This window comes from Rosa rugosa, chromosome 6 (genome assembly GCF_958449725.1).
Source record: "Rosa rugosa chromosome 6, drRosRugo1.1, whole genome shotgun sequence".
Lineage (NCBI taxonomy): Eukaryota > Viridiplantae > Streptophyta > Magnoliopsida > Rosales > Rosaceae > Rosa > Rosa rugosa.
The window spans coordinates 46958993-46985890 of record NC_084825.1 but is presented as its reverse complement, the minus strand read 5'-3'; the positions used below and the strand labels follow the sequence as shown (position 1 = coordinate 46985890).

At 39.7% G+C, this 26898-nt stretch overlaps 5 protein-coding genes and 1 non-coding gene across 7 annotated transcripts; 2 read left to right on the top strand and 4 right to left on the bottom strand.

Moving 5' to 3' along the window:
- The first annotated feature begins 288 nt into the window (after window positions 1-288).
- LOC133714204 (coronatine-insensitive protein 1-like) lies at window positions 289-4558 on the top strand. Of its 2 annotated transcripts, XM_062140293.1 has the most exons (4): window positions 289-576; window positions 783-1263; window positions 2346-2841; window positions 3353-4558. In XM_062140293.1, the coding sequence occupies exons 2-4, from the start codon at window positions 785-787 to the stop codon at window positions 4169-4171; spliced, it is 1794 nt and encodes a 597-aa protein (XP_061996277.1). In that variant the 5' UTR covers window positions 289-576; window positions 783-784; the 3' UTR covers window positions 4172-4558. The 2 variants fall into 2 exon arrangements, with proteins under 2 accessions (XP_061996277.1, XP_061996275.1); XM_062140291.1 differs by having other exon boundaries at window positions 289-1263.
- A 2279-nt stretch (window positions 4559-6837) lies between these two features.
- On the bottom strand, window positions 6838-9246 carry LOC133715390 (transcription factor DIVARICATA-like). Its single transcript, XM_062141877.1, has 2 exons — window positions 8178-9246; window positions 6838-7561 (listed from the first exon to the last, which is right to left on the bottom strand). Exons 1-2 carry the CDS (start codon window positions 8570-8572, stop codon window positions 7039-7041), a joined length of 918 nt encoding a protein of 305 aa, XP_061997861.1. The 5' UTR covers window positions 8573-9246; the 3' UTR covers window positions 6838-7038.
- Window positions 9247-11124: 1878 nt separating this feature from the next.
- LOC133715640 (laccase-22-like) lies at window positions 11125-14059 on the bottom strand. The gene is made up of 6 exons (XM_062142228.1): window positions 13723-14059; window positions 13490-13641; window positions 13157-13401; window positions 12932-13060; window positions 11821-12738; window positions 11125-11603 (listed from the first exon to the last, which is right to left on the bottom strand). The coding sequence occupies exons 1-6, from the start codon at window positions 13816-13818 to the stop codon at window positions 11473-11475; spliced, it is 1671 nt and encodes a 556-aa protein (XP_061998212.1). The 5' UTR covers window positions 13819-14059; the 3' UTR covers window positions 11125-11472.
- Window positions 11295-11367, top strand: TRNAR-CCU (transfer RNA arginine (anticodon CCU)). Its single transcript has one exon. It is a non-coding gene; the product is annotated as a tRNA-Arg (tRNA).
- A 233-nt stretch (window positions 14060-14292) lies between the features above and the next one.
- LOC133715645 (uncharacterized) lies at window positions 14293-15140 on the bottom strand. The gene is made up of 2 exons (XM_062142240.1): window positions 15045-15140; window positions 14293-14955 (listed from the first exon to the last, which is right to left on the bottom strand). The coding sequence occupies exons 1-2, from the start codon at window positions 15045-15047 to the stop codon at window positions 14470-14472; spliced, it is 489 nt and encodes a 162-aa protein (XP_061998224.1). The 5' UTR covers window positions 15048-15140; the 3' UTR covers window positions 14293-14469.
- A 150-nt stretch (window positions 15141-15290) lies between these two features.
- LOC133715642 (sedoheptulose-1,7-bisphosphatase, chloroplastic-like) lies at window positions 15291-17734 on the bottom strand. The gene is made up of 8 exons (XM_062142230.1): window positions 17470-17734; window positions 17214-17333; window positions 16921-17106; window positions 16625-16706; window positions 16272-16493; window positions 16041-16141; window positions 15887-15958; window positions 15291-15805 (listed from the first exon to the last, which is right to left on the bottom strand). Exons 1-8 carry the CDS (start codon window positions 17581-17583, stop codon window positions 15524-15526), a joined length of 1179 nt encoding a protein of 392 aa, XP_061998214.1. The 5' UTR covers window positions 17584-17734; the 3' UTR covers window positions 15291-15523.
- Window positions 17735-26898: the final 9164 nt, after the last annotated feature.

The window sequence follows — 26898 nt, the reverse complement described above, 5'->3', positions numbered from 1 at the left end:
AAATAATCAAATCTGTTGCATTTAACACAAAAACCAAAAAAAGAAAAAAAAAAAAAAATCTGTTCTTAATTAAACAAGTCTGTTTTTATTTATTTATTTATTATTCTCGCTCCCTCTCCCCACTTCATACATCACTACTATAACAACTCCCAAGACAGCATCTGCTCCAACCACAGCACTGTTAACCTCACTGACACCACCGCCCTCTCACCTCCCGCCACGCGTCCTCCCTCCACTTCAGCACCCCCTCGGTGACGCCCTATATTTTATTGTCGTTTCTCTTTATCTTTTCCCTCTCTTCTCCCCAAACTCCCCCTCTTTCTCCTCTTCTCTCTTCTCTCTTCTCTCTTCTCTCTCTCTGATCCAATCCCTCCTCCACAAAAACCGTCCCCCAACCGTCGCCGCCGATTTCTCTCCGGCCAACTCCTCATCGGATCCTCCTCCATTCAGGCCATGTCTTCTTTCACTCCCCGTCATCGATCGGATTGGTTCGTCCTCTCCGCCAGCTCCGAGTAGATCTTGGGTCGCCGGAGTTTCGCTTATTCATTTCCGGTCCGGCGGTTCTTCCGAGATAAGGTTTTTAGTTACAGTCTCTGTAGTTTCTTGATTGTTATAGTAGAGTGGTTTTACTGTGTGCTGTGGTGGTTTTGGAATCTCGGTGAGAGTCTGAGAGGTTGGAGATTCGATTCGAAGCTTCGTCGTGGATCTTTGATAAAAAGAGGTTTTAGATCTTTTGAAAATTTTCACAAGAGTTAGAGTAGAATTTTTGTTTGGATTTTTAGATATGGAAGATCGGAACGTGAGAATGAATACTGGAATGTCCGATGTGGTAGCCGGCTGCGTGATGCCGTATATCAAAGACTCCAAGGACCGCGACGCCGTGTCGTTGGTGTGCCGACGGTGGTACGAGCTGGACGCGCTCACGCGCGAGCACGTGACCATCGCGCTCTGCTACACGACGACTCCCGAGCGGCTCAGGAGGCGGTTCCGGCAGCTCAAGTCGCTGAAGCTCAAGGGGAAGCCGAGAGCGGCGATGTTTAATCTGATACCGGAGGATTGGGGAGGCTTTGTGACGCCGTGGGTGGGGGAGATTGCCGAGTCGTTTAAGAGCTTGAAGGCTTTGCATTTCCGGAGAATGATTGTGAGGGATTCCGACTTGGAGCTATTGGCGCGGTCACGCGGCCGTGAGCTCCAATCGCTTAAGCTCGACAAGTGCTCCGGGTTTTCGACTGACGGCCTTGTCCACATCGCCCGCTTCTGCAGGTATTCCAAGTCTACGACTTGCTGGAATTTTCGTTTATGCTTTGTTGAATTGTGGAAATGTTGGGCTGCAGTTCTTTAAACTATTTCATATATTGCCTACTGTTGTCACTATTGCATATTGATTAGGGTAAAGTTGTATGCATACTATAAGTGTTGATTACTTGACATTATTCAAATCTGAGCAACTCCTAGCTTGAAATCATTTTGAGATGTACCGATTGAATTGAATTCATTTCAAAGAAGTTAAAAAAACAAAATCTTTAGTTTTGTTTATTGTTTTGTCTTGACACAGCCTAATTGCCGCAGTATGGATTACATTATAGTTTGACACTAAAGTTCTATTTCTGCTTCTCATCTAAGAATTAAGAGCTTAGTTGAGATGTACTAATCAAATTATTTTGAGTTCAACGAAATACTATGAACAAAATCTTTAGGATTGTTTATTGTTTTCTTTTGACACAGCCTAATTTTGCAGCAGTGTGGATTACATTACAGATTAAAACCTTAGTTTTAGTATTATGCTTCACATCTAAGAATCAAGAGCTTAACTGTAACCTTGAGTGCAATGCTTGTTATACTCCCAAAGGTTTTTACTTGGGGAAAGTTTTTCTCTTTGCCCCACACACACACGCACACCCCTACTCCAACCCCAAAACCCAAGCAATAAAGAAAACCAAGCCTTCCCACTATAACTCTTATTTTTTGAGAAGGATGATCGAATCACTACAAAAATTGTTCCCGGAAGATTGAACTGGAGGAATAGGATTTCTGCATGGGAACCGTATATTCATCCATCTGTATGGAAAGTTCTAATTAGGTACCTTAATCTGTATGTTGTTGTTTATGTTCATGTTTTTTTTTATATTATTTTACTTATTTAAAGTAGCAGAATTTGAGGGCTTTATAGTTGGAACTTATGGAGGAATGGTTTTAAACTCTACATGCATGTATGCACACAGCGCGCACACGGAAACAAATCCTTGATTTTGTAGGCGTGTTATGCAGTGATTCTGAAATAAGCTATTGTTCTGTACCTGTCATCTGGGTATATGTTAACTTTTGATTATTATATTGTCTGACAGGGATTTGAGGACCTTGTTTTTGGAGGAGAGCTCGATAATTGAGAAAGAGGATGAGTGGGGTGAATGGCTACATGAGCTTGCTACAAACAACACTGTACTCGAGACTTTAAACTTCTATATGACGGATCTTGGCAGAATCAGATTTGAAGACCTCGAACTCATAGCCAGGAATTGCCCCTCCTTAACCACTGTGAAAATTAGCGATTGTGAAATTTTGGATCTTCTGGGTTTCTTCCGTCATGCAACTGCTTTAGAAGAATTTTGTGGAGGTTCCTTCGATGATCGATCAGAGAATGATCAATCAGAGAAGTACTCAGTTGTATCACTGCCACGAAAGATATGTCTTTTGGGTCTAACGATGTTGGGGAAGAATGAAATGCCTATTGTATTCCCATTAGCAGCTGCTCTCAAAAAGTTGGATCTCCTATATGCATTGCTCGACACTGAAGACCATTGTACTTTAATTCAAAAGTGCCCCAACTTGGAAGTTCTTGAGGTAGAATTACAAAATCTCTAGTTCTTTTTTAATCTGACTTTTATGTGTAGTCATCTGTGCATGTGTGGTTTTGTGTGTACAACATTTCCATGTGAATATTAGTATAGGTGCAGAAGGGGTGGGTATTAACCCTTTGGTATATAGTTCTCTATTTATTGAGCGATCTATTCTATATGTTTAAGTTGATCCTCCGAAGTTTCATATTTCATCTATCTGTTATTCCTGATATTTGGACCTGCTTTAGTAAGCCTCTGCAATTACCTCTTGAGGTTTATAGGATCTGGTTCAAAACTCTCTTTGTTGTTTGTAGCTAAAGTAAGTTTTACATCTGGCGTTTTCCTCCTTTTTCTTGCTAAAGAGAATTAGTAAGCTTTGAGTCCAAAATGCCAAAAGAGTGAAAGACCCTTATTAAAATCAATACATCTTCTGGATTGTGTCTGTGCCTTATCTTGGAACGGGAACCGTATTTGAAACTTGCATCTGAGTTCTAATTTATTTCTTTTATGGGCAGACAAGGAATGTCATTGGAGATAGAGGATTAGAAGTCCTTGCTCGGAGTTGCAAGAGACTGAAGAGGCTCCGAATTGAGCGAGGTGCTGATGAGCAAGGTATGGAGGACGAAGATGGTGTTGTTTCACAGAGGGGTCTGATGGCTTTGGCACAGGGCTGCCTGGAACTGGAGTACTTGGCTGTCTACGTATCAGATATCACAAATGCATCTCTGGAATACATTGGGACTCACTCTAAAAATCTAAATGATTTTCGCCTTGTCCTGCTTGACCGTGAAGAGACGATAACAGATTTACCACTTGACAATGGCGTTCGAGCTCTATTGAGGGGATGCCAAAAGCTTCGAAGGTTTGCTTTGTATCTCCGTCCTGGGGGTTTGACTGATTTGGGGCTTAGTTACGTGGGCCAGTATAGTCAAAATGTGAGATGGATGCTTCTAGGTTATGTTGGTGAATCTGATGCAGGGCTTTTGGAGTTTTCAAAGGGTTGCCTTAGTCTGCAGAAACTAGAAATGAGGGGCTGTTGCTTCAGTGAGGGTGCACTGGCTGTTGCAGTGATGCAGCTGACTGCGCTAAGGTACTTGTGGGTGCAAGGGTACAGGGGATCCCCAACGGGTCGTGATCTTTTGGCAATGACTCGCCCGTATTGGAATATCGAGTTGATTCCTCCTAGACGAGTTGATGTTCTTGATCCGAACGGGGAGAAAGTAGTGGTTGAGCATCCAGCTCATATTCTTGCATACTACTCTCTTGCTGGACCAAGAACAGATTTTCCAAGTACTGTTATCCCCTTGGATCCAGAGTCTTTGATTAACGCATAGAGAGCTGTACATACAAGCCTTTTTTTTTTTTTGTTTCCAGATCGCAGTTTCACCCACACCTTGTTCATAAATTCTTGCAACTTTCTTTTCTTTTTGGTTAGTTGAGGGTTTCAATTTTTAAATTTCATTTTGTATTGTATTTCTAGACTTTAATCTGGCAATAAGTCTGTGTTGCTGTGTGTAATCTGAAAGCACCTCGCACTCTTTTAAGAGGTACTGTATCAAATCTACATGCAGGGCAGTTAGCTAAAGTTTCAGTACTATGGTGACTTCTATTAGTCTGATGAGTTGATCTTACTGGAATATTTTGGTAGTTTTTGGAGCATAATCTGGATATGTTTGAAGTCTTTGAATAAAATTGTAGCGTGATTTCTCTTGTTTCAACAATAGCTACTTGTCTTAATTGCCTTGGGTTGCTGATACATGTACTGACTGGATTCATGCTGAGCACCAAGCTAGGGTTTGGAAGTGTGGAGCAGTCAGCTACGCGATTGCAACTACTAACAGGTATCGAGTTCAGTGGCATCAGAAACTCATACTGAATTCGAATATCTGGTGTCTCTATTTTGGTTCGGAAGCGTAGATCAGTTGGGGCTTCATCTGCTTTTTGATTCAAAAGCATTTTCTGGGTTCAATGTTATGATCCTTGCTTAGTTCTGACCCAAGAAAATAAACTCTCAGAAACTGAGAACAAGTTTCTGTGATGTTGACATGCCTAGATGGTAGGAATTAGAATAACATGCATTAGTTAAGAGAATATGAGATATGAATGAGTGTACCCAAAATCAAATGGAAAAATGTCAACGTATCAATACTCAGTTCATCTTATGACTTTATGCTTGGGAAAGAAAAAAAAAACAATGAGTGGGTGACTACCGACTTCCATTGAGAGAAGGGTTTAGGGTTTTAAGTCAATTCCCAATTTATAATGGAGGACCAAGTACTTCCTCAATCATATATATCCAATATTCCAACCTACTGAATTGTAGTCAATTTATTCTTCCCAACAACAACAAATCAATAATTTAATTTGCATAATTTCTTTTCCAGTTCTTCTCTGTCTTTCCTTCAAGACCAACCACTAAAAGTAAGACAAGGTCACCCAGTTCTATCCACTAATTTGATGTCAAATGTGAGAACACTGGAAGCTTATCCTTAAGTATCATGTGGGTCAATGAAAGAGTCCTGGAGATTTGGAGCCTTGTGTATTATACCAGAAGTTCTGATATGAAAGTGGCCTCTGTATGTTTTGTTCTTAAAGAGAGGAGAATTCAGAAATATTTTGTTAAAAAAATAAAAATAAAAGAAGGCCAAAAAGTTTAGGGTTTTCCAAACCCGGTTTCAAAAAAAGAAAAAGAAAAAAGTAAGTTTAGGGTTTAAGTAGCCCTGTCAAAGATTTGATCAAAATTAGAAGAAAGTGGCAAGAATGCTTTCTCATGCAAGTTGCAGAAAGATATGACCTCTCTTTAATAAGAAAAATGATATAAAGTGGAGGGGTTATGTCATTTACCAAAAGGAAAGGAGAAAAAGTTAATGAAAAAGATAATCATATTGCTCATGTTTGATGTTGCTTTGGAACTTTTTAATGCTTCTCTTAAAAGTGTGGTTTACAAAATTATAGGTGCAAAGTGACAAAACAAGAGCACTAAGTGGTTTTCACAAACAGTCTCAGGCCTTCAAACATGGGTTGGTGGAACCAACTTGAGAGAAAACAAACACAGTATGACCAGTTCACAGTGACATTATTTGTCTGTTTCATTTGTCATTTGTGGAATTAGGAATGCCTAACTCAGTGATAATGATTATCAATCATGTAAGTAGTAAGAAGTTTGGGAAAAAAAATGAAAACTGAACTGTTATCAGATTATGGTTAGTTTGATATAGATAGTGACTCAGTGGATTGAATTCTGAGGTTAATAGTTGTCTAACATGGTGCGAGTCAGACGCTTAGAGTAAGAAGTTCGAGTCTGAATAAAATGGAAAGTCTTCAAGGTCAAGATTTCATCTGCAAAAGTTCAAAGCTATACTAAACAGTTACCATGAACTCAGTCTGCAAAATCAACTTTTGACTTAAAATCACAATAAAGCATGATGCTTTTAGAGACTTAAAAGAAATGGCACTATGCTGATGCAAAAAAGTCTGGCCACCATTACAAATGGGTTGGAGGAAACAGCAAAAATATCAATTGGAAAGGCCAAGTTGGATTCAAATTTGTAAAATGCAATAGTATTTTGTTACGTGGATCATCATAAATCCAGCGATGGAATGAAGCGGGGGATGCTTAATGAGTGGAATGCAAACTCAGCATCTACTTATTGGGGGCAATAACTGGGTCAATTTGGCCATATTGGGGGTGTGTAAAGCAAAATAAGACGGAAAGTTTTTGATAGAAAAAGCTAAAGCATTTCAGTGATTCAGATACTGTGGATTTCACAAAAGAGTGCCTAGTGAGTCAGCTTGTTAGGCCACATCACCCAATGACATGGCTGCTTTACCAAAGTGGCCACAGAACCATTCTAGGTGTAAACCATAGAGATCAAACCAGAGCCATTCCAAGTGCAAATCCATAGTGTGTAATATGATCAAGCAATACAAATTGCACAAAATTCTGATTCTGTTTAAAATCAGATGCTAGCAGAATCAAACCGTATCAAAATGAAGGCCATAAAGGGAAGAGCAAATTTACCATTCATTTCAATTGTACAGTTGTGACATTACACTTTGCGGGCTAATGGATTTTTTACCATTGTGCAATGCTCAAGCATTATGCAACAGCTCAAATCCTTATTATGCTAATCACACACTACCATAACAAAAGGGTACACTGAAATTATGCAAAAGATTATTTACTTCGATCTCCAATCCATCAGCGGCATCCATGTATCTGATGTCTTGAGGTCTGCATTAGATACATCGAACTCGGGGATGTAGCATGAGCAGCATAATGAGTGGCACTGGCGTAAATTTTTTGCCAATGTCGCTTAAGATCGTCTGGAGATCCAACATCAAATGGAGACGATGACTCAAAAAGATCGCCATGTGTTGCGTCAAAGATCATAGCTCCTGGTAATCCATCATTAGGCATATTCCAGTCGAGTACGACTCTTGGTGATTCAGTGGACTTGCTATTGTGCTCTGGTGGTGGAGACTGGTCTAAAGGAGGCCTATTATTATTCTGTGATGGACTAGTAGTGGTAGTGCTCGTGAGGTTGACAGTTGTTATATCATGGATGCTAGGTCTCCTTTTATCTTTTCCTCCTGAGTGTTGCCTCATAAAGTATTTCTGAGCATGGCTAGCAACTTGAGTTGGAGTTTTAGAAATAACAAAGTTCCTGGAGATATTTCTCCAATCCCCTTTCCCATATTTTAGAAGTCCCTTCAGAAACCGCCTACAAGTAAATACATAAACCATGAAAACATATCAAATTAATGCTACATACTCAGAAATGACCAACGTGTTTGTAAACTCATTGTGTTTTTAACAGTTTAATCCACCAAGGATACGTTAAAACTAAGTTGAAGATTTGCAACATTATTATTGATCTCGAATCTTCGATTGAAATCTAAGAGTTAACCAACCAGTCATTTCTGAACTACTTCTCAAACACCAATGCAGAAACCCCATTTGGAGTCATGACAAACTATTAGCAAATCCAATCAAATAACAGACAAATGATAATTAAGCATCAGGATAAGTATTCAACCTATGATCATGGTTATAACTTATAATTGATACATATTCAATCAGGCCTTGATTTCCAATACTTATACCAGGGTGGGAAATTGTTTCCATAAAGTCAAATTATGCTTTTCACGTTCATCATGGCATCTTTTTCATACTAATCAAGACATATTCTACTTATCTAGCTACTAGATCAAATATAAACAAAAAAAAAAAACTCTTAACTAATACAACTGGAAGGAATTTTAAATATACTAACAAAAATAAAGAAGGCAAGACAGAATAACTCACAGATGTTCAGTCAAAAAAAAAAAAAAACTCACAGATGCTCATCTTCTGTCCAAGGAATCCCCTTCTTCCTCTCCTGATCAGAACCTCTAGTTGCTGCAGACCTCTTTCGGTTAGCATCGAAATTTCGGTCATCCACCAACTCCAATGTGAAAGAAGACGGCTGTTGGTAGCCTGGAATTTCGACCAGCCCTGCTTCTATGTCACTAACATCATCTTCCAGCTCCTTGTACTGCTTGAACACATCGACAGCCGTCTTCCCCGGAATCATCATCGCAATCTTTCCCCACCGGTCCGGCGTTTTCTCATCGTAGATAGCCAGAGCACTCTCAAATTGCTTGTTCTCTTCTCTAGTCCAATCTGAGCTCTGGCTCTCTTGGACAAACCAATTAGTATCAGCCATATATGAAGGTGGGTACAGAGTTTGCATGCTCACAATATGCAACAAGGCTTTTACACACTCATTTTTCTGAGATATCAAAGCAAAGCTTCTTTTAGGACTAGAGAGAGAGAGAGCGAAGACACTGAGATTGAAGTCTTGCAATGGCTTAAAAGGGCATTGAATTCAGAATCTTTTACTGGGAATCTCCTTTTTCGCAATAGCATAAACTAAAGAATCCCAAAAAGACCCACCTTTGGGAATCGAAGAGAATCCGAGAAGAATCTGAATTGGTTCTTCCCAAGAAAAACCCGGAGAAATTTTGGAGGTTTTGAGAGAAAAATAGGCCCAAAGGAGATGTCTTTATAGCAACTCTCAGCTGCAAAAGTGAAACTTGTGAGGAAATTAACTAGAAAAAGAGGGTGAAATATTTGCAGGACCCAGAAGCAAGGGGGGATAAAAGCAAAGGCCCAGTTGAGAAAAGTTAGAGATTCTGAAGATGGGGAAAGCGGGAAACAGTTACTGAGCTTCGTTTCTTTGAAGAGAAGGAAGAGAGAAAAGGGGAATGTATATATATATATTGTGTATATATAGAGTAGAAAAATCGAGAGGTCGGTCTGAGAATGAAAGATATGAATCAGAAGAGAACAATTCTATGGTGGGCTGTGAACGAGTTCACAGAAAGAGAGAGAGAGATAATGGGCGAGTTATAGGTGGCCAGTTGGATTGGTTGGAGTGTGACTGGTCATAGTTTCCCTCTTATTCTAGAGAATTTTCTCCTGCTCAAAAGAGAGAAAAATGAAGTAAATCCAAATCTTTTTACCTTTTTTTTAATATAGTTTTTAAATTTTATTCTAAGAAGAAAAGTTGAGGGGAAATATCTAATGATTCTAATCTTTCTCCTGCCGAGTGTCGAAAATATTCTCCTCTATTCTTGTGATTTTCCGTACATATTATTTGGATAAATCTGATGGTTCGACAGCCTAACTGAAAACCTTCTCATTTTAAAATCTTGTGACACTAGACTAATTATGTGTACGGTTGAGAATCTTTTGTTATGCAAGTGGATAAGAAACTTATATTTGTTTTTTGTTTGCATATAACTCCATGTGAGAGCAATATTCGTAAATATTAACTGTATGTTCATAAAAAGAGATTGGGGGTTATGTTATCACCATAAAAAATGCATACAAATTAAGAAGGACAAACATATCTCAAAGGTACATTAAGATGATAAAAATTTAAAGTAAATTTTTTTTTTTTTTTAACAATCAATACTTACAAATATATAGAGCCGAAACCTAAACGCTAAGTTTCGAGTCCAACAACAGCGCCTCTTTGTACGTTGTGTTCAGAACATCGGACATCAGGTGTCTTGCTGGAGGAACGAGTCTCAATTAGGTCAAGTGGATCTTATAGAGTTGCTAGGAGATCTCTCTCTCGGGGATCGCTGTGTGTGGGTCGAGTGGTGTCGCTCGCATGTTGTGAGGTAGAAGGTTTGTGTGATCATCAAATGATGTTTGCAATCGGCTTCGGGATCTGTGTAGGCGGTGGCGCCAAGGCAAGCGGATCTGGTGGTATTGCGGCTTTTTGGAGGAGCAGTGGTTTGGTGTAATAGGCGATATTCTCTGCCGGTCGTATTGTAGAAGGGAGGCAGTGGAACTACTCTTTGATTCCTGCCTCGATGAGGTGCTGGAAAGGCCAGCCGCTGGAAAGCTTGGCGATGGTGGCGGCGATGGATCGACAGGAGGTGCAGGGTCTTCATTCTTCTGCCAGCTCAGGTTTTGCCTGGGCTTGGGACTCGGCTTTTGGGCTTGGTCTTAGGGTTTGGGCCAGGTTTTTAGCCTAATTGTTTTTGTTAGATTGTTTGTCTATGCTAGTAGAAGCTTCTCTAAAAGCCTTTGTAGAAGTATCTGGCTTTAGCGTACTACAATGGCGTGTTCAACGTTTAGAGTCTGATAAATTAGATTGCCTACGGGGCGAGTAGATTTTGTTAGCATATACTACTTTGACCTATCAATGTCTGAGTAGAGTAGTCTACTTAATTTGTACTATTCTTTGGTCAATGAACTAGGCCCATATTAATTTATGAGCTTCTTGTAAAAAAAAAAACTTACAAATATATAAATACATACAGTTGTTTCGTAGATTTGGTAATACTTAATTTCATACTAAAATGTGTTGGATGTAGATCGTCCTATTCTATCTTCTCAAGTATTTGATAGTGTGTAAGAGAAGGTTTTCGCTCAAGTTAAAGAAAATGATTGTGAAAGCAACAAAGATAAGAAAGAGAAATTTAGTTTCATTCAAGGTGGCATGGTAGATTTGTAGCTTGAAGTAGTCGTAAATCGAACATTATCTCTAGATATTCTTGAAGTGTTATGAGACTTTATACACTATTCTTGTTTTATCGTGATGACACAATGAAATCAATGCCTCATTGACGCAAGTATTGTCTAACCAAGTAGTTTCTCAATGTTTTTATACAAATTTATGTGATCTAGTTTCTCCAAAACTTTGACCAATTTTAACCATATGTTTTACCAAGAATAACATGAGACAACATTAAAGTCAAAATTTAGCTTTAAACATTGCATTAAAAATATAGAAGTATTGCTTCATTATTCGTGTAATAGTAGTATTTCTCGACAACATGTTCACTCATATTGTCACTTATTTACATTACCCTCCATAAAAAATGGATTGAATTGAATTTGAATATACGTTGCAGAAATACAATAAGTATATATGAGACAAGATAGATCATCAATAAGCGCCTGTAGCTCAGTGGATAGAGCGTCTGTTTCCTAAGCAGAAGGTCATAGGTTCGACCCCTATCTGGCGCGTGTTGTTTAATTTTTTTTGTTTTATTCATTCTAAATTTGTTGCCTTTTCAACTCAAATCACTTTCTAAACCTTCACTTTATATGATTGTCTAACCTCAAGCATCCCTAGCAAGTTGGAAGATCAGAAGGAGGTGGTTGCAGACACTCATTTGGGCCTTCCCCATTGTCCACCAAAAATGCCATCTTGAGCCCCCATGTTGTGTGCAATTCTATATGACAATGCATAAACCAAATTCCTACGCACACCAAAAAGCCAATAAATTTCTAATCAATTACACTCAATCAATTACAATAGTAATCACTTTAAATTAATAATATACTTCATCAATCAAAATCGTTAGTACTTTGAATTAATAATTAATTCATCTCGTAAAAAAGAGGCAAGAGAGAAGTTCTACATTCAGACCATGAGTTTAACACTACTAACCCACTAAATTGTTGTAGATATATTACCTGGGTTATCTGCCCTGAATCTGATTGCCGTCCATCCACCAGTTGGCACTGGCACTGTGTTCCTCTCCACCGGATCGATGAGATTAAACGTTTTCGGGTCCTTGTCTGGATCAAAATTACCTAATCCTGTCCCAACCACAAAGAAATTAGACCCATGAAGATGGGTAGGATGACTCTCTGGTAGTATGATAGCAGTGTCTTGTAACACAATCTGAACCGTCGAATTGTACCCCAACCTATACAGCCTTGTACCATTTGTGGTCTGGACGTTAAGTGGAGGAGTACCAGTGTAATTAAAAGAGTTTGGTGGGTTTGCTGGAAAATCAAGTGTGTAGACTCCCTTTATCCTGTAGTAATAAGCTTGAAGAAGAGCTATAGTTGGCATCACAAAGCTAACATTATTAACAGAAGCCACTAGCTTGCTCCCGTTAACACATGTGTCACATGGATTAATACCAACTCCAACGGTGAAAAAGAGAGAATGGTCTATGGTTAATGGTACATTAGCTGGGTATTGTTTCGAATTGAGGCTTCGAAGGGAGTCGATAAATTTTTTTGTCAATGGGGTTGCGTTTTGAGGAGGGATGCTGGTCAAGAAGGTTGTGGGATTTGGAGGGGTGTACTTGTAGCGCAATGTAGCTATTGAGGTCAAGTTGTCAATGCCAATTGGGATATCGATGAAAGGAGAGACTGATATTAAGTACTTGCCAATATCTTTGTTTGCTTCTAAAAGTGCTGTTGTGGTTTGGCCTGGACTGATATATATAGTGTCGGTTTGGAATGGTTTCGTGTAGGAAGCATCGACTTCAACAACTGTTAGGTTGTGCCCAGCAATCTTGAAGAACAAGTCATCATTCAGCGCTGCGTTTATGATGCGTAGCAAATAAGTCTTGCCACTTTCAACATGTAAAGTGAAGCCTGCAAATGTGCAAGTACAAAATTAACCATTACATTCTTCAAGTTGCTTCACTTACAAGCGCGAATGACAGCACTATTGCCAAGGATGTCACTAATGACAGGGTGTCAGTCTAATAATATAACTAGATTGTCTGACAAGGAAAAATGACATGTATTCTAACAATTACGAAAAATCAAGAGTCTAACCAAGTACCCTGAGAAGAGCAACCAGGAACGGGTCCTGGATGGCCATTGATAGTGTGAGCATCAGAAACATTTGGTGGGAAGCCAGATTGTGTAGCCTCATCAATCACAGCTTCAACATCTGATTTCCACCACTCGGCTACAGTTGAAAAGAATAACTAAAATCAAATTACCCAATTGTGCAAACACACCTTATATATTGCAATGATTTAAATTGAAACGAATGAGCACTTACATAATATGATGATTCTTTCCTCTTGAGGTGTGGGAAAAGGGTAGGGAGTGCCTAGCTTTGGCAAGATGACAATGGCACCATGTAGTGTGGCTCTTAGCCATAAGTGATGTGCATGCCAAAGAAGTGTGCCTCTTTGTCCTGTAAGTGTGAACTTGTAGATGAAATTTTGTCCAGGCTGTATTGGGCATTGTGTGATATATGCTGGTCCATCTGCCCAACCTGTTCCAAGTTGCTTCACCCCATGCCTGGTACCATTATTAAAATAGACAATAGTTCTCAGAATATTCAACAAGCAAACGATGTATATATATCAAACTAACTAATAGTTCTCACCAGTGGATTGTCAAATTGTGATTGCCATGGTTGGTGACCCTAACAATTACGGTGTCACCTTCCCTTGCATATAGAGTTGGTCCCGGGAACTTCCCATTCACTGTGGGTATGACCTTACTTGAACAGAGCTTTGTTGTGTTCTTCAACACCACCTGCATATCATATTATAGCAATTTTCAGATAAAACCTGTTCTTGGTTTTCCAATAAGTTGTTCCTCGAGAAATGTACTTACCCTGAAGTTATAGTGTCGAACCAAGGACTCAACCATTAGTGCCGGATAGAGGAAAGCAACCAACAAAATCGCTTGAATCCGGATTGAGAACTTCATCTTTGCCAGTAGACAGCTCCCAGAGTCTGAGCTGTGTGTTAATATGTTGTTTCTGAGTTATGTACTAGCTAGCTATATGGAGTACATTACATGCTTATGACTTGCTACCTTAATCTTATAAAGAAGGTGTAAATGATATTCTTTAATATGTGATAGGTAGGTGAATGAGAAATGTGAGCCATATGTACTGTCAATAATTCTACTAGCTATCTTTCTTCAGTGTTACACTATATGCTTGAAGTAGTAATCTGCCCATGTACACAATTGAAGCAAAGCCAGCAGTCCCCAACTGTACAATGATATCTATCCATCTCTGTCTGAATTTTGTTAAACGTGCTCGTTCAGATCATGTTTGATTCTGGTAATCTTCTACCATATATTTGGACATATTTGCATGAATGAATAATACTTCTCACCTTTAGAAAAAGTATACAAAGTAGAAAAAAGCTGAGAGATGGTTTTCAAAGCCTAGGAGATAGCTTGCTGTCCTATCCAAAAACTTCAAAAAGAAAAAGATGATACAGATGGGATTTGGAGCAACAACTCAAATTTTCCATATAGTAATAACCATTAAGATAAGATAAAGTAACAGAAAGTAGTACTAGTACTTTATCAGGTACTTGATTAGTTAAACTGTGACCCTGCTACTGATCAGACCTTGCTGGATGCTTCTATAGCACCCTCAATCCTGTTAATACAAGATTTGTATAGAAATCCCAGATAGTCTATAATGCTATCCTCACATGTGCCTTGTAAGGGGTTTAGCTCATATGACCAATCAACTAGTGTCGAATCATTCCCATAATCTACAAGCTTGACTGAATTGACAGACCCATCTAAGCCTACATTGCTTGCCTCCAATTTGTAAACATATCTATGTTGTGATGAATTTATGGACACCAGCTTCTCTTTGATCCATGACCTTCCTCCATCTTCTTGGGGGAACATGAATCCCGAGACTAGTCGAACATAACCAGGAACACCTTCCTCTCCGGCCAAATCAGTGCAGCGCTCAACCATTGGCATCCATTCTGCTAGTCTTTTGGTTTGTGACACCATGCACCAGACTTTTTCTATGGGAGCTTCAACAATTCCGCCAACTGATCCGCGCCATTTCTCACTTCTGGCCTCTGATGCCTGAAGAAAATGAGAATTTTGGAGAATGGAAATCACATTATTGCTTTATCATCTACCAAAAAGAAAAAGAGAATAAGTGGAATTCATACCATGGTTTTATCCGAGTCCTGATCACTTCTATTGTTCTATCCTCAAAATGAATGCAGAGCACTAGACTTATCAAAAGGTTCCTAATATGGTTTGGCTTCTAGTTTTTGTAAGAAAAAGACAAAGGGGTTGGAGCTGATACTCCAAGGCTTTTACTTGGGGATTTACAAATTTGGAATCAACCTATTAACTGATTACTTTATTCTTGCCATTCAATATATTAAGAAAATAGACAGTACTTCGAACCATTAAAATCAACTTCTTTGGTTAAACATTATATTCAACTTGATTGATCAATCCACAGATTTTTAGCCTTGTAATTATTGTCCACCATCTTTGATCATTTATACACCATTACAAACTTCCCCTTCAAAAAAAAAAAAATACACCATTACAAACTTCTGTATGAATAGCTCTGATTGTTCGTTTCCCTCAGAGAAACAAAAAAAGAAAGAAAGGCATGAAAAGCAAATGAAATAGCTTAAGCAGCAGCTCCAACAGGTACTCCTCCCTTGAGCCTTGATGATCCATATAGAGTTTCTTCAAACCGGATAATCTCATTCTTGGATCCATAAGCAACTTGAGTTCTGTCGTCTAGATTAACGATGACCTTGTCTAGCACAGACTGATGACCATCACTACTAAAACCTCCAGCATTCTCAACCAATAACCCCAATGGAGCTACCTCAAACAACAGCCTGAGCTTGGCTTTGGTACTTGGAGATATCACATTGGTGAAAACCCCTTTCTCCTTTACAATTATCTGCACACAAAGAAATCATAAATTGTTTTATCTTTCTGAAAGTGCTAAAAGAAACTGATTAAGAAAGAGTTGTTAAGATACCTGGTTGACATCTGGCACCATTCCTCCAGTGTATCTCAATGTGTATTTCTCTTTGACATAGTAGTTGATCAACTGTTAAAACAGAAAAAGTTATAAATGGATCTGTTTGATGGTCAGTTTACTGATAAGTACATTAAGGTAGAGAAATATAAACCTTGTCATAGTCTGGATTGTCAAATGTGGCTCTCAAATTTCCAGGAGAGAACATTTTCCCTTCAGATATCTCTGTTGTCTCTTTGACATGTTGCCACTTTCCTGACCAAGACAGAAGTAGGATTTTGATTTAAAGTTCAACAACTTTTACAATGACTTCTGAAGAACACTGGGGTTAGTCATCAAATACTCGCATAAAGAAAATTTGATAATAATGTTAGAATGTTCTCACCTTCATCAAGAAGAAGGAATTCATGTGTTCCGGGGAAGCCTTTAATGGCAAGGACATAAGTAGTTCTAGGACCATAAATCCCCATGGCTGCAGCAACTTGGTCCGCCCCTGTTACACCAGTTAACTTATCTCCTGGCCACACCCCAAAGATGGTGCCCACAGTGAAGTTGGTGTCAACGATGCTGGAGCCGTCCAGTGGATCAAAAGCAACACTGAATCCACCTATCATGTTACAAAAGCTCGTATTTATGTGCCAAAAGATCATCATTCATAAGAAAAGAGAAATTAATGACCAGAGAGAAATTAACCATAAAATTGTGATCAATAATTGAGTGATGCCAGGATTTGCATACCTTCAACTGGGCCTCCCATGTCTTGGAGTTCTGGAACCTCTTCAGAGCAAGCGTATTTGCAGACATGTGAGTAAGTTAAGGCCTAAGCATCAAATGGAGTAGATATTAATTTCATTGCTGATCTTTAAACTAAGTTTTTGATATCAAAATGTACTAATGCTTTCAAGTACTAATGAGTTACACTAAAAGTACTAATGCGTGGCACTACGGTACTAATGAGTTTCACTTAAAAGTGTGCAAATTTCATGATCCTGCCACGAGCAGGATCGAAACTTACTGTTGGTTTATGATCTTACCTCAAACAAAAGCTTGTCGGCGAGCATATCCACCGCAAGCTGCTCATCCCCGAAAGAGTTAACACAGGCTGTTCCTCCACATGAAGCTGTTCTCACCTTGAAGGAAATAGTCCTCAGTGCTTCTCCCATACACATCATCAACCTGATCAGCCCCTTATCCGGGGTTGCCTTTGTAAGGAACTCCTCCTACACTCGCAACCAACTAGTACTCATCAGCATATATAAGTCAAGTTTACACCTCAAATCAATCAGCATATCTCAGACAAATTTTTCTGTTTCAAATTTTAACTCACCAAGCTATCACCAATTGCACATTTGGTGACGGAAGAAGACTGTTTTGCCTTTGAAACCTTAAATGATGATCTCGGTGCTTGTCTTAGTGATTCCCCAAACAGGGACGTTGATTTTAGGCTCTGCCACAATTAGGAAGCTCCGTTAGTACGTATAGAGAGACAGATACAGAAGGTCACATATTTTCTTACTAAAACTATGTGGTCGACCCTGAAATGCATGAACTTGTATCGCTAACTATAACTTTGACACACAAACCTTAGAGCTGAAAGATGGAGAGATGGCCGGTGGAGAAGCCAGTGCAGTCGAATGCTGAGTCGAAACACCGGGCAGGAATGCCCTAGCTGAACAGCAGGCTATAGTGGCCTCCATGGTTTAGGAAGCTTAAAATAAAGAAAGAGCTAGCTACTACCTTCAAGGTTTGCTTGGTTCTGATGATTAACAAGTTGCTAGCTTAGCTTGTGCAATGTTTGAGGCTTTGAGCTAGCAGTCGCTTCTTGGGGTGGGATACTAGTAGATAGATAAGCAGTTAATGGAGTTTCGACACGTGGAGGCTGCTGAGTATATATGCTGACAATCAGGGTTCTTTTTCATGGAGGTGGATTAGGCATGGGTAGCCAATATGTGGCTCTGCTCTAGTTGCTCTGTGTGAAGAAAGAGATAATGGTAGAGTCCAAGCTCTTTGTAAGTTTGTGCCCAACGGCCTCTGTTCTGCTTACGTTTTGCCATTTTGTATGTCATCACTTACAAGCGCTTTGTTCATGTAGTGGGGATCGATCTGAGAATATAATTTTACGTACACTAATTTTAAGTTAGAAACCCTTTTATCTCACTGCTATTGGAAAAAATTTATTATACATAGTCGAAACACTGAAAAAAGATAAAGGAAAAAAAGAAGAAGAAGAAAATCAAGGGACGAGCTGCATTGACAAAGAGAAGTTTGTGCTTCATAGTGTATTCATTTATTTGTTTCGAAGTTAAGAAAATATATAATGCTACAAAGTTTTAGGTAGAAGAGATATTTAATTTTAAAGTACCGACTTTGAACATAATGAATGATATTGGGAGTCTAAATGGTTATTGATTACTGTACACATGCTTGACAAAAAATTTACCAATCTCAAATTTTATTGCAAAATATTGGATGAGTATTGTGCAAAAACAGAAAAAGGAATTCATCCTGTTGTAGGAGAATGAAATTGTGTGTATTATTGATAATAGGAGCCCTTTAAATAGGGAGTTACAAGGTACCCAAAAAGGTAATAGAATCCGATTACAATTGAATACCTAGAACACATTCCTATTACAACTCTAACCCTAGTTTGTAGAGGCACACATTATGTCGATATCCTTCAACACTCCCCCTTGTGCCGCTCAAACTTGGTGATGACGCTTTAATTGTTGCCTCGTTAAAAACCTTGCCAGGTAACAAAAACCCAGTGGGACAAAATTAACCCTGGTCGAAGGACAAAAAGAGCACAACACGTCCTTCACTCTTCGAGATCGAACATGTAGACATCATGCCTCCCCCTGATGTCAATATCTCCCCCTGATTGCTACAATCATGGGAGTTCGGATAACTTTCTTAATCCGATGCTTTTCACATGTTTCTCGAAGGTGGATTTTGGTAACGACTTAGTAAATAAGTCCGCTACATTATCCTCAGATCGGATTTGGTTCGCTTCAATATTTAGAAGTGCCTGTTGTCATTTTGATGGAGGGGAGGAGGAGCACGGAAGGTGGCATTTTGCCTTGTGGGGTCCGATCCCACACTTCCGTTATCTCTTTTCTCTGTAGGGATAGAACAAACCCATATCAATCGTACCTCTCAAATATCGAAAGATTGTCTTTATACCAATCTAATGGCGTTGCGTTGGCGCGGAGCTGTATCTAGCCAACAAGTTCATAACAATTGAGGTGTCCGGTCTTGTATTGTGCTAAGTACAATAGTGCGCCTATTGTACATAAGTAAGCACTTCTGTTATTAACACGTCTTCGTCATCATCCCTGGGACGAAACGGATCCCTTTTAGGGTCAAGACTACGGACGACCATGGGAGTGCATCTTTGACTTTATCAAAATGCCTAAGCATCTATTGACACGGTATACAAGTTCTGAATCTAGACAAAACCGTGTTCTCCCAAGGTCCTTCCTCTCAAACTCGGATTTCAGGTGTTCAACGGTTTTCCTTAACTCTCAAGGGTTCCAATTATGATTATCAACATAAACCGCGACAATTTCAAATCTGGAACTTGTCATGGAAACGCGTGGGCATAGTTCATCATATCTCTTCCCAATCAAGTAGTCACTTTAGTGAGCGTTTCAACCTCGTTGCAAACGTGCTCTGTGGTCTAGAGCTACTTGACTTGGGTAAATGAAGTTCACAAGAACCTTCATTATATTCCGTATCTAGATCCCCATAGAGATACGTAGTGACCACATTTGTAAGCTGCATGTTCAGTTATTTGGAAACTACCAAACTGACAAGGTAGTGGAGTGCAATGACATCCATTACGAGAGAATATGTGTTCTCGTAGTCGATTCCAGGGCATTGTGAGAAACCTTGTGCCTTAAGGCGAGATTACCATATCTTTTTCTCATCACGCTATCTAACGAAGACCTATTAATGTCAATAGGTTTTATGTTAGGAGGTGTTGGCATCTCAGGCCAGAAATCATTCCTCTTCATTAGTGAATCCAGTTCAACCTGGATCGCATCTTTCCATTTAGGCCAAGTTTCTCTAAGTTGGCATTCTTCAACGGAGTAAGGTTCGATGTCATTGGTCTCAATAATTCCACGTCCTCATGTACACTAGTGTAGTTCGTAGAGATCTCTATATTCTCAGGAATTGGTTCTAACATTGAGGCGTCCCCCAACGATGTCTCTTGGACATAACCACAATCCAAAATATTCTCATGAGACGGATTTTGAGTATCAATGATCAATGGATCAAGTTGTGCCAAACTCGCTCTCTTCGTAGGGCGAGAATCCATCAAACCTATGGGTCTCCTACTCTCTCTAGCGGAACCCATGGCCTATGAGGCCATTATGCCACCTTTGTGGCGTCACCATACTACCATCCATGGTAGTGGTGCAGTACCCATCTTCTCTGGGTGGCACCATGTCCTCTTGTGGGGACATCAATCCTTGCAGGCATGTTTGCAGCAGGTATATGTGATCTCGTCACTTTTAGGAGATCAAGATGAGACATAGTGGGGACAGACCACGACAATTCCTGTTGTTCCTGTTGAACATTGACGTTCTAATCTCCCCCTAACGACGGGAAGACTGTCTCATCAAAGTGACAATTCGCAAATCCAGCGAAATAGAGATCGCCTGTCAAGGGTTCTACATAGCGGACTTATAGTTGGAGACTCATGTCCAACAAATATATATATGCATTCGTTACAATGACTCATGTTGATGCGCTGTGGAGGCGCAATTGGCACATGAACCGCACACTCAAATATGCATAAATACGAGATATTAGACTCGAACCCAGTCACTAGCTGTAACGCAAATAAAAGTTGAGTGACTGCTATGAGTCGTAGACAAATTAGCATAGCTGCATGCGATATTGCATAACCCAAGCGGAAATATTGGTGCGCATTACCAAGGTCTGGGCTACCATCGTAGTGGTTTAATGGTGGCTTTTCCGCGAGACCAATTGGGTGTGTACATGGGAATACGATACTTGATATCAATACCCAATGATATGCAATAGTCATCGAAAACTATTTATGTAAACTCTCTAGCATTATCAAGTCAAATTGACTGAATGGGATGATCTGGGTAGTGAGCCCGTAGCCATATGTTATGTGCTAGGAGTGTAGTATAAGCAGCATTACGAGTGGATAATGGCATAACACGTGACCAGCGTGTTTGCGTATCAACCAACACCATAAAACATCTATATGGTCCGCAAGTTGGTTGATCAAATCCATAGAATTCCCTTAGATTCTTTGTAAGAATGGAATTATTTCCTCAATCTCCTTTGCATAGGATGGTCTCAATCCTAAATAACAGGCTTTACAGAACGAAACATGGGCTTTATAATCAACCAATGAAGCTTTTGGTTAAGCCATAATGTCATAATAGACTTGAGAAGTAGAAAGAGGAGTTTATGGCGTCAATGCCATGTATTTGCCGCAGGGGGTAGGCGGCGCCAGCCATGTATGGCCTGTCTTTGCACAATCATGGCGCCATGAGGCGCATGTGCATCTCCTTGAACCAATTCTTGGTTCTTACTTTTCTTCGTTCTGAAAAATGGATGTCCGTGTAAAGTCTTTAATACACGGATCATCATGTCAAAGCCTATATGTGTCAGAATCCCATAAGTCGTCTCTCATGACATGGTTGGATTCAATAACTCAAATAGTGGTTGCATACAACCCACTAGAGCGACACATAAGTTTCTCTAATACTCGTTTATGTCCGTAGTCATTAGAAGTGATGCAAAGGAACTCTATCCATTCTCATAATGTGTTTCCACATGAAAACCATTGGCTCTTATAAAGTTCGAATTAAGGTATGTCCAAGACATTAAGTAAAAGAATTGACACTTTATTAATAGCCAATGATTACATCAAAGTTTCCAAAGTCTAATCCATAATAAAAATCAAACTTAGACAAATCGTAGTCACTCAATCCGTTTGGTAACTCCAATCAAATATGACCAGGAAAGTAGAGAGAGATGTTGGTGGAGCGAGGCTCTCTTAAGTACCAATAATCTCAATTACTTTCCTAGACATCACATTTTATTGGGTCCGCCACATAAGAAAGAGTTAATACAATTGTCATTTATTGACTAAGGCAAATTGCCATTACAAAAGTTCTTGGAAAAATAAAAGATTACTCTAAAAATCTGCGGCATTTTGTCTTCATCGCCAGATTTAAAGTCTTCTTGAACTCGATGTCTTGATCACTGTGAGGCAGCTACCTTATTAGGTACATTGCAAACTCAGGCCCATTGATCAGACGTTCCATATCAGAAATAGATACCATGAAGAGGATTCTCCCTTGATTGAGGCGCATTGGCGCAATGTGCATGGTCCCTAGGACCTGAGGCGTTGGAAGATTATGACCATGGCCAACGTTGGCTCTATGGTTTCCAACCCTTAGTCCCTCAAAATCACTGCTCCTATGGTGGCGTGATTGTCGCCTTTGGCGACTACCTTCATGAACATTTCGATCATATGGATCATGACGTCTATGGCGACTTTCTCTAGCCATGGGACGATGCTCTGGATAGCTATCTCGAAGCCTATCAATTTCTCTTCTCACAAGCTCGTTGTCTTGCCTTTCAGCAATTTCCATAGCTTCAATAAGCTTTTGAAAGCTTGTGATCCGTCTTGTATTTATATGAGTCTGAAATAAGTCACAGGACCTCATAGCATAGATAGGGAAGGTATTGAGGGTTTTCTCAATCAATTGTTCTTCTGTGATCGTCTTGCCACAGAAGTGCATCATTGCTCTGATGCGGAGGGCTTCCGAATAAAATTGTATGACTGTATCAAAGTCAGAGAAGCGAAGATCACTCTATTCTGCTTCTAAATTCGGAAGGATGGAGTCACGAACATTGCCATAACGTTCACGAAGCGCTTGCCAAAGCTTTATGGCGCTATCCTCATTCATGAACTCAAACTGGAGGTCACTATCCATGTGACGTTTCATGAAGGCAAGTGCCCTGGAAATATCTTTCTCAGTTTGAGGATCTGGAGCTGTTTCTATATGACAAAGCTCTTGGATTGTATGCAATAAGTCACGGGCAATAAGGTGGAGTTCAACATCCCGAGCCCACAATAGGTATCTTTTGCCTGCATAATCCAATGGAACAAAATCGAGTATGTTCGAGTTTGACATCCTGAAAAAGGGGTGAAACAAGAACGAATTAGTTTCGGAGCTAAACTTCCACGAAAACTAACAATAATAAGATTTCTGAGCTATGCTACCAAGAAATCGATTTCCAAGAATCTCTTTTGGATTAGACCAAATAATGATGTTTTTAATATGGTCACAATTTGATGCTTTATGGACGCTCTTGGTCCAAGCATTATGAACACTCTTAGTTCATACGAACGCTCTTAGTTAGTTTAATTATGAACACTCTTAGTTCATACGAACACTCTTAGTTCGTTAAGCGTGAATCCCCACAATTCCGCTTTGTTAAATATCAAAATCATTTGGCAACATATATTCCAATATTTGCAGAAAATAAAAGGAATTTAAATACAAGAAAGCAGCAACCTTAATTATAAAAACTTACGTGATTGTTCTTGGCTTGAAGACACGCGCGTGTTGATGCAGGCTTGTAGCTAAATTAAGATCGCTGGAATCTGGTCGGAAATTGGCAGTTGGTGGGTTGCCCTTCTCCCTTTTTTTTTTTTTTTTTTTTCTTCTTTCCGGGCCCAACCCTTCTCCCTTCCTTTTTTTTTTTTTTTTTTTTTTTTTTTCTGGGCCGGGACCCTTTCTCCCTTTCATTTTTTTTTCGCGACTTCTTTCTTCCTTCTGGTTCTTCTTTCTCTTTCTCCAATTAGCTGGTGTTGGCTGGGCTAGGCAGCAAGGTGCAGCAGATTGGGAGGCAGCAGCAAGTGGTAGCAGCAACGCAGGCAGTAGTGGCAGCAGGAAGGCTGGCGGACTGGTGCGCAAGGGCCTGCACGGGCTGTAGGCTGCAGCGCGGGGAGCAGTGGCAGGGTGGGCTGCAGGGGTGCGTGCAGATGTGCAGGCTGCGGCGCGGGCTGGAGGGGCTTGCGGTGGAAGGTAGGCAGCAATGGGCTGCAGGCTTGCGGGTTGGTGTGCGGGTTGCAGGCGGGTGCGCAAAGGCAGCAGTGGGTGGCGGCGTCTGGGCGCGGGGGCGCTGGGGAGGAGGCCGGTCGGGCTGGGCTGCTGGGTTTGCAGGTACTGCTGGAGAGGCCCGGCCGGTGAGGTGAGGTGAGGCTGAGGCCGGAATGGAGATTTTTTTTGTTTGTTTGTTTTTTTTGTTTTGGGTTGGCGGCAGAGAAGAAAACGTTTTTTTTTTTCTTTTTCTGAAGCTAGGGTTAGAACTCGTGCTGATAACGTGTTGTAGGAGAATGGAATTGTGTGTATTATTGATAATAGGAGCCCTTTAAATAGGGAGTTACAAGGTACCCAAAAAGGTAATAGAATCCGATTACAATTGAATACCTAGAACACATTCCTATTACAACTCTAACCCTAGTTTGTAGAGGCACACATTATGTCGATATCCTTCAACACATCCTATATTTTGTAAAAATAGGGCACTACTCTCCATACACATCAAATATTGATCTTTTGCTGATGAAAATATGGTCGCTAAAAGTCAGAGCCGACCCTGGGCATAGGCCCAATAGGCGCAGGCCTAGGGCCCCCAAAAAATATATATAAAAAAGAATTACGAAAGTTTCGATAAGCTTTGGGTTTTAAGTGTTTTATAGTTTGTCCAAAAAAAAAGAATTTTTTTTTTGAAATGTTTTATATGTATCTATAAAACAAATTAAGTTTTGATGAGATCTTGTTTTTAAATTTTTATTTTTATATTTTTAATTGAACTTCTATTTTGATTAAGATATTAATTTATCATAATATTATTTAGGAATTTTTTTAGTAAACAAGATTATTTAAATGAGTATTTCAGAGTTTTTAGGAAAACACCTATCGCTCCGTCTTTATCGGCAATAGAACGGTTTGCGCAAGTTTTGGTTTCTTCAATTCTCTTTCTGGTGTTCTCCTCCGGCGGCGCCTCAGTGCCGGCAAGAGCCTTTGGCCTGACCGGTGCTTGGTGGTTGCTGCCGGATGGGTGGTTGATGGTCTCGTCATGGTGGAGAAGAAGCAATTGTGAGTGATGGCCATCTGTTTCAAAAGGCGTCGGCGGAACGTTGTTTTGGAGTTTTTTGCGCTGGCTTCTAGGATTGATATGCAGATCTACCGCTATGGGACTGTTTTGTGGGTGTGATGGCCGGCAAACCATGGTTTTGCAGAAGGGGTTCCAATGTAGTTTCGGCGGTAAGTGGTGGTGGATATTTCATGGTGGTTGCATTCTGCAGAGCGGTTCTGGTGTAGGAGAAATTGCTGGTGCGAATTCCAATGCATTGATGGTGGCTCTTTGCAATCCAATGACGGCTTTTCTGTATATGGCCGGTGATTGCTTACATTGGCTTCTTTGTGGGTTGTATTAGGATATGTTTATTCAGATTAGTTTTTTCTTTAGGTTAGTTCAGTCCCTTCTCTGTCGAGTTAGGGTTTAGGGGTCCTAGTAATATATTAGTGCTAGGTTTATGGTTTCCATTCCATGGATTTTCTGTATTTTTTTGTGGTCAAGGTACTGGAGAAGAGCTCCTGCACATGGTTTGGTGGCTTTGGATCATGGTGTTGAAGGGGGTAATATTCTTCTTGAGATTGGCTACAAAGAGGTATGGTGACTCCTGGATTAGATTAATTGATGAGCCATTGTTTTGGCGTTATTCCCGAGGACTACATGTAGCATTATCGATGGCTTCTTATTGTCAGTATAATGGAGGTTTACCCTTGCACGTGGTCTGGCGGTTTAAAGACATGGTGTCGAAGAGGGTGACAAGGTTGTTTTTAGTGTTGGTGATGGGAATTCATGGTGACTCTTGGGATTGGCCTTGTTTGGTAGCTCGACAAGAAGCCCGAACTGAGGGGCGAGTACAGTGGTACTGGTCTGGGCCTGATTGGCTCATGCGGGTTGTCCTTGATGACCTACCTGTTCCTAGTTTGAATTTACCGGATGTGCGTGGTGTTCCTGCTACCCGGGATGTGGGTAGGGAGGGTGCTACAACTAGTCACTCCTTTTCTAATGTAACGTTTGAGAAATTTTAAACACACCCCAAACTACTTAATACACATCCCTATTATTTTATATTTCAAATAAGATTTTATAAGTAGATTAAATGACCAAAATAGACATCTATATATTAGGAGAAAAATAATAATAATAATCATATCTTCCTTATATGATTCTATAATTATAAACACAATAAATTTCTATACATGCATCCTCATTTAAAACAAGAATAAAGTTAGAAACCATCTAATTTAAATTTTCCTTAAATAAATTGTAATTAAATGGGGTGAGAAACCATACCATTTAGAAATTTCAAAATCAATGGCATTAAATGTTTTTAAAACAAATCGCTTTACTCCCACTTTTAGTTTTTTTTTTTTAAGTTATGATTAGTCAATTTATTATCTAATATAAAAAATCACAGGTATAAAACTTTGTAATTGTTAATTTGTTTGACCATCCAATGACAATTTCATAGTTCTGCCATTGTGGAGAAACTATTGATACAGTCTTGGTTGAATGTTCGACTCAAAATTTTATACTTGATCAATATGGTGTTTGGTGGATGAGAACTTAAATAATACAAAACCTATTTCTAAGCATCTATTTGGAGGGAACAATAATAATTCCTTATGGATTTCTTAATAACTAACACAAGTAATTAATATGGTCAATTATAAAATACTAATATGTTTTTTTTTTTTTGAAGAATATCATGTTGATATATTAATAAACTCAGGCTAGAAAGGACCATTACATATCCTCCCTCTACCATCTCAGGGTAGATAAAGAGTTTGTGGTATACCACATCGATACATAGACTAGATCCGATCATTTGACGGTACCCATGCTCACTTATTCAAGAAAGCCTATAAACTATG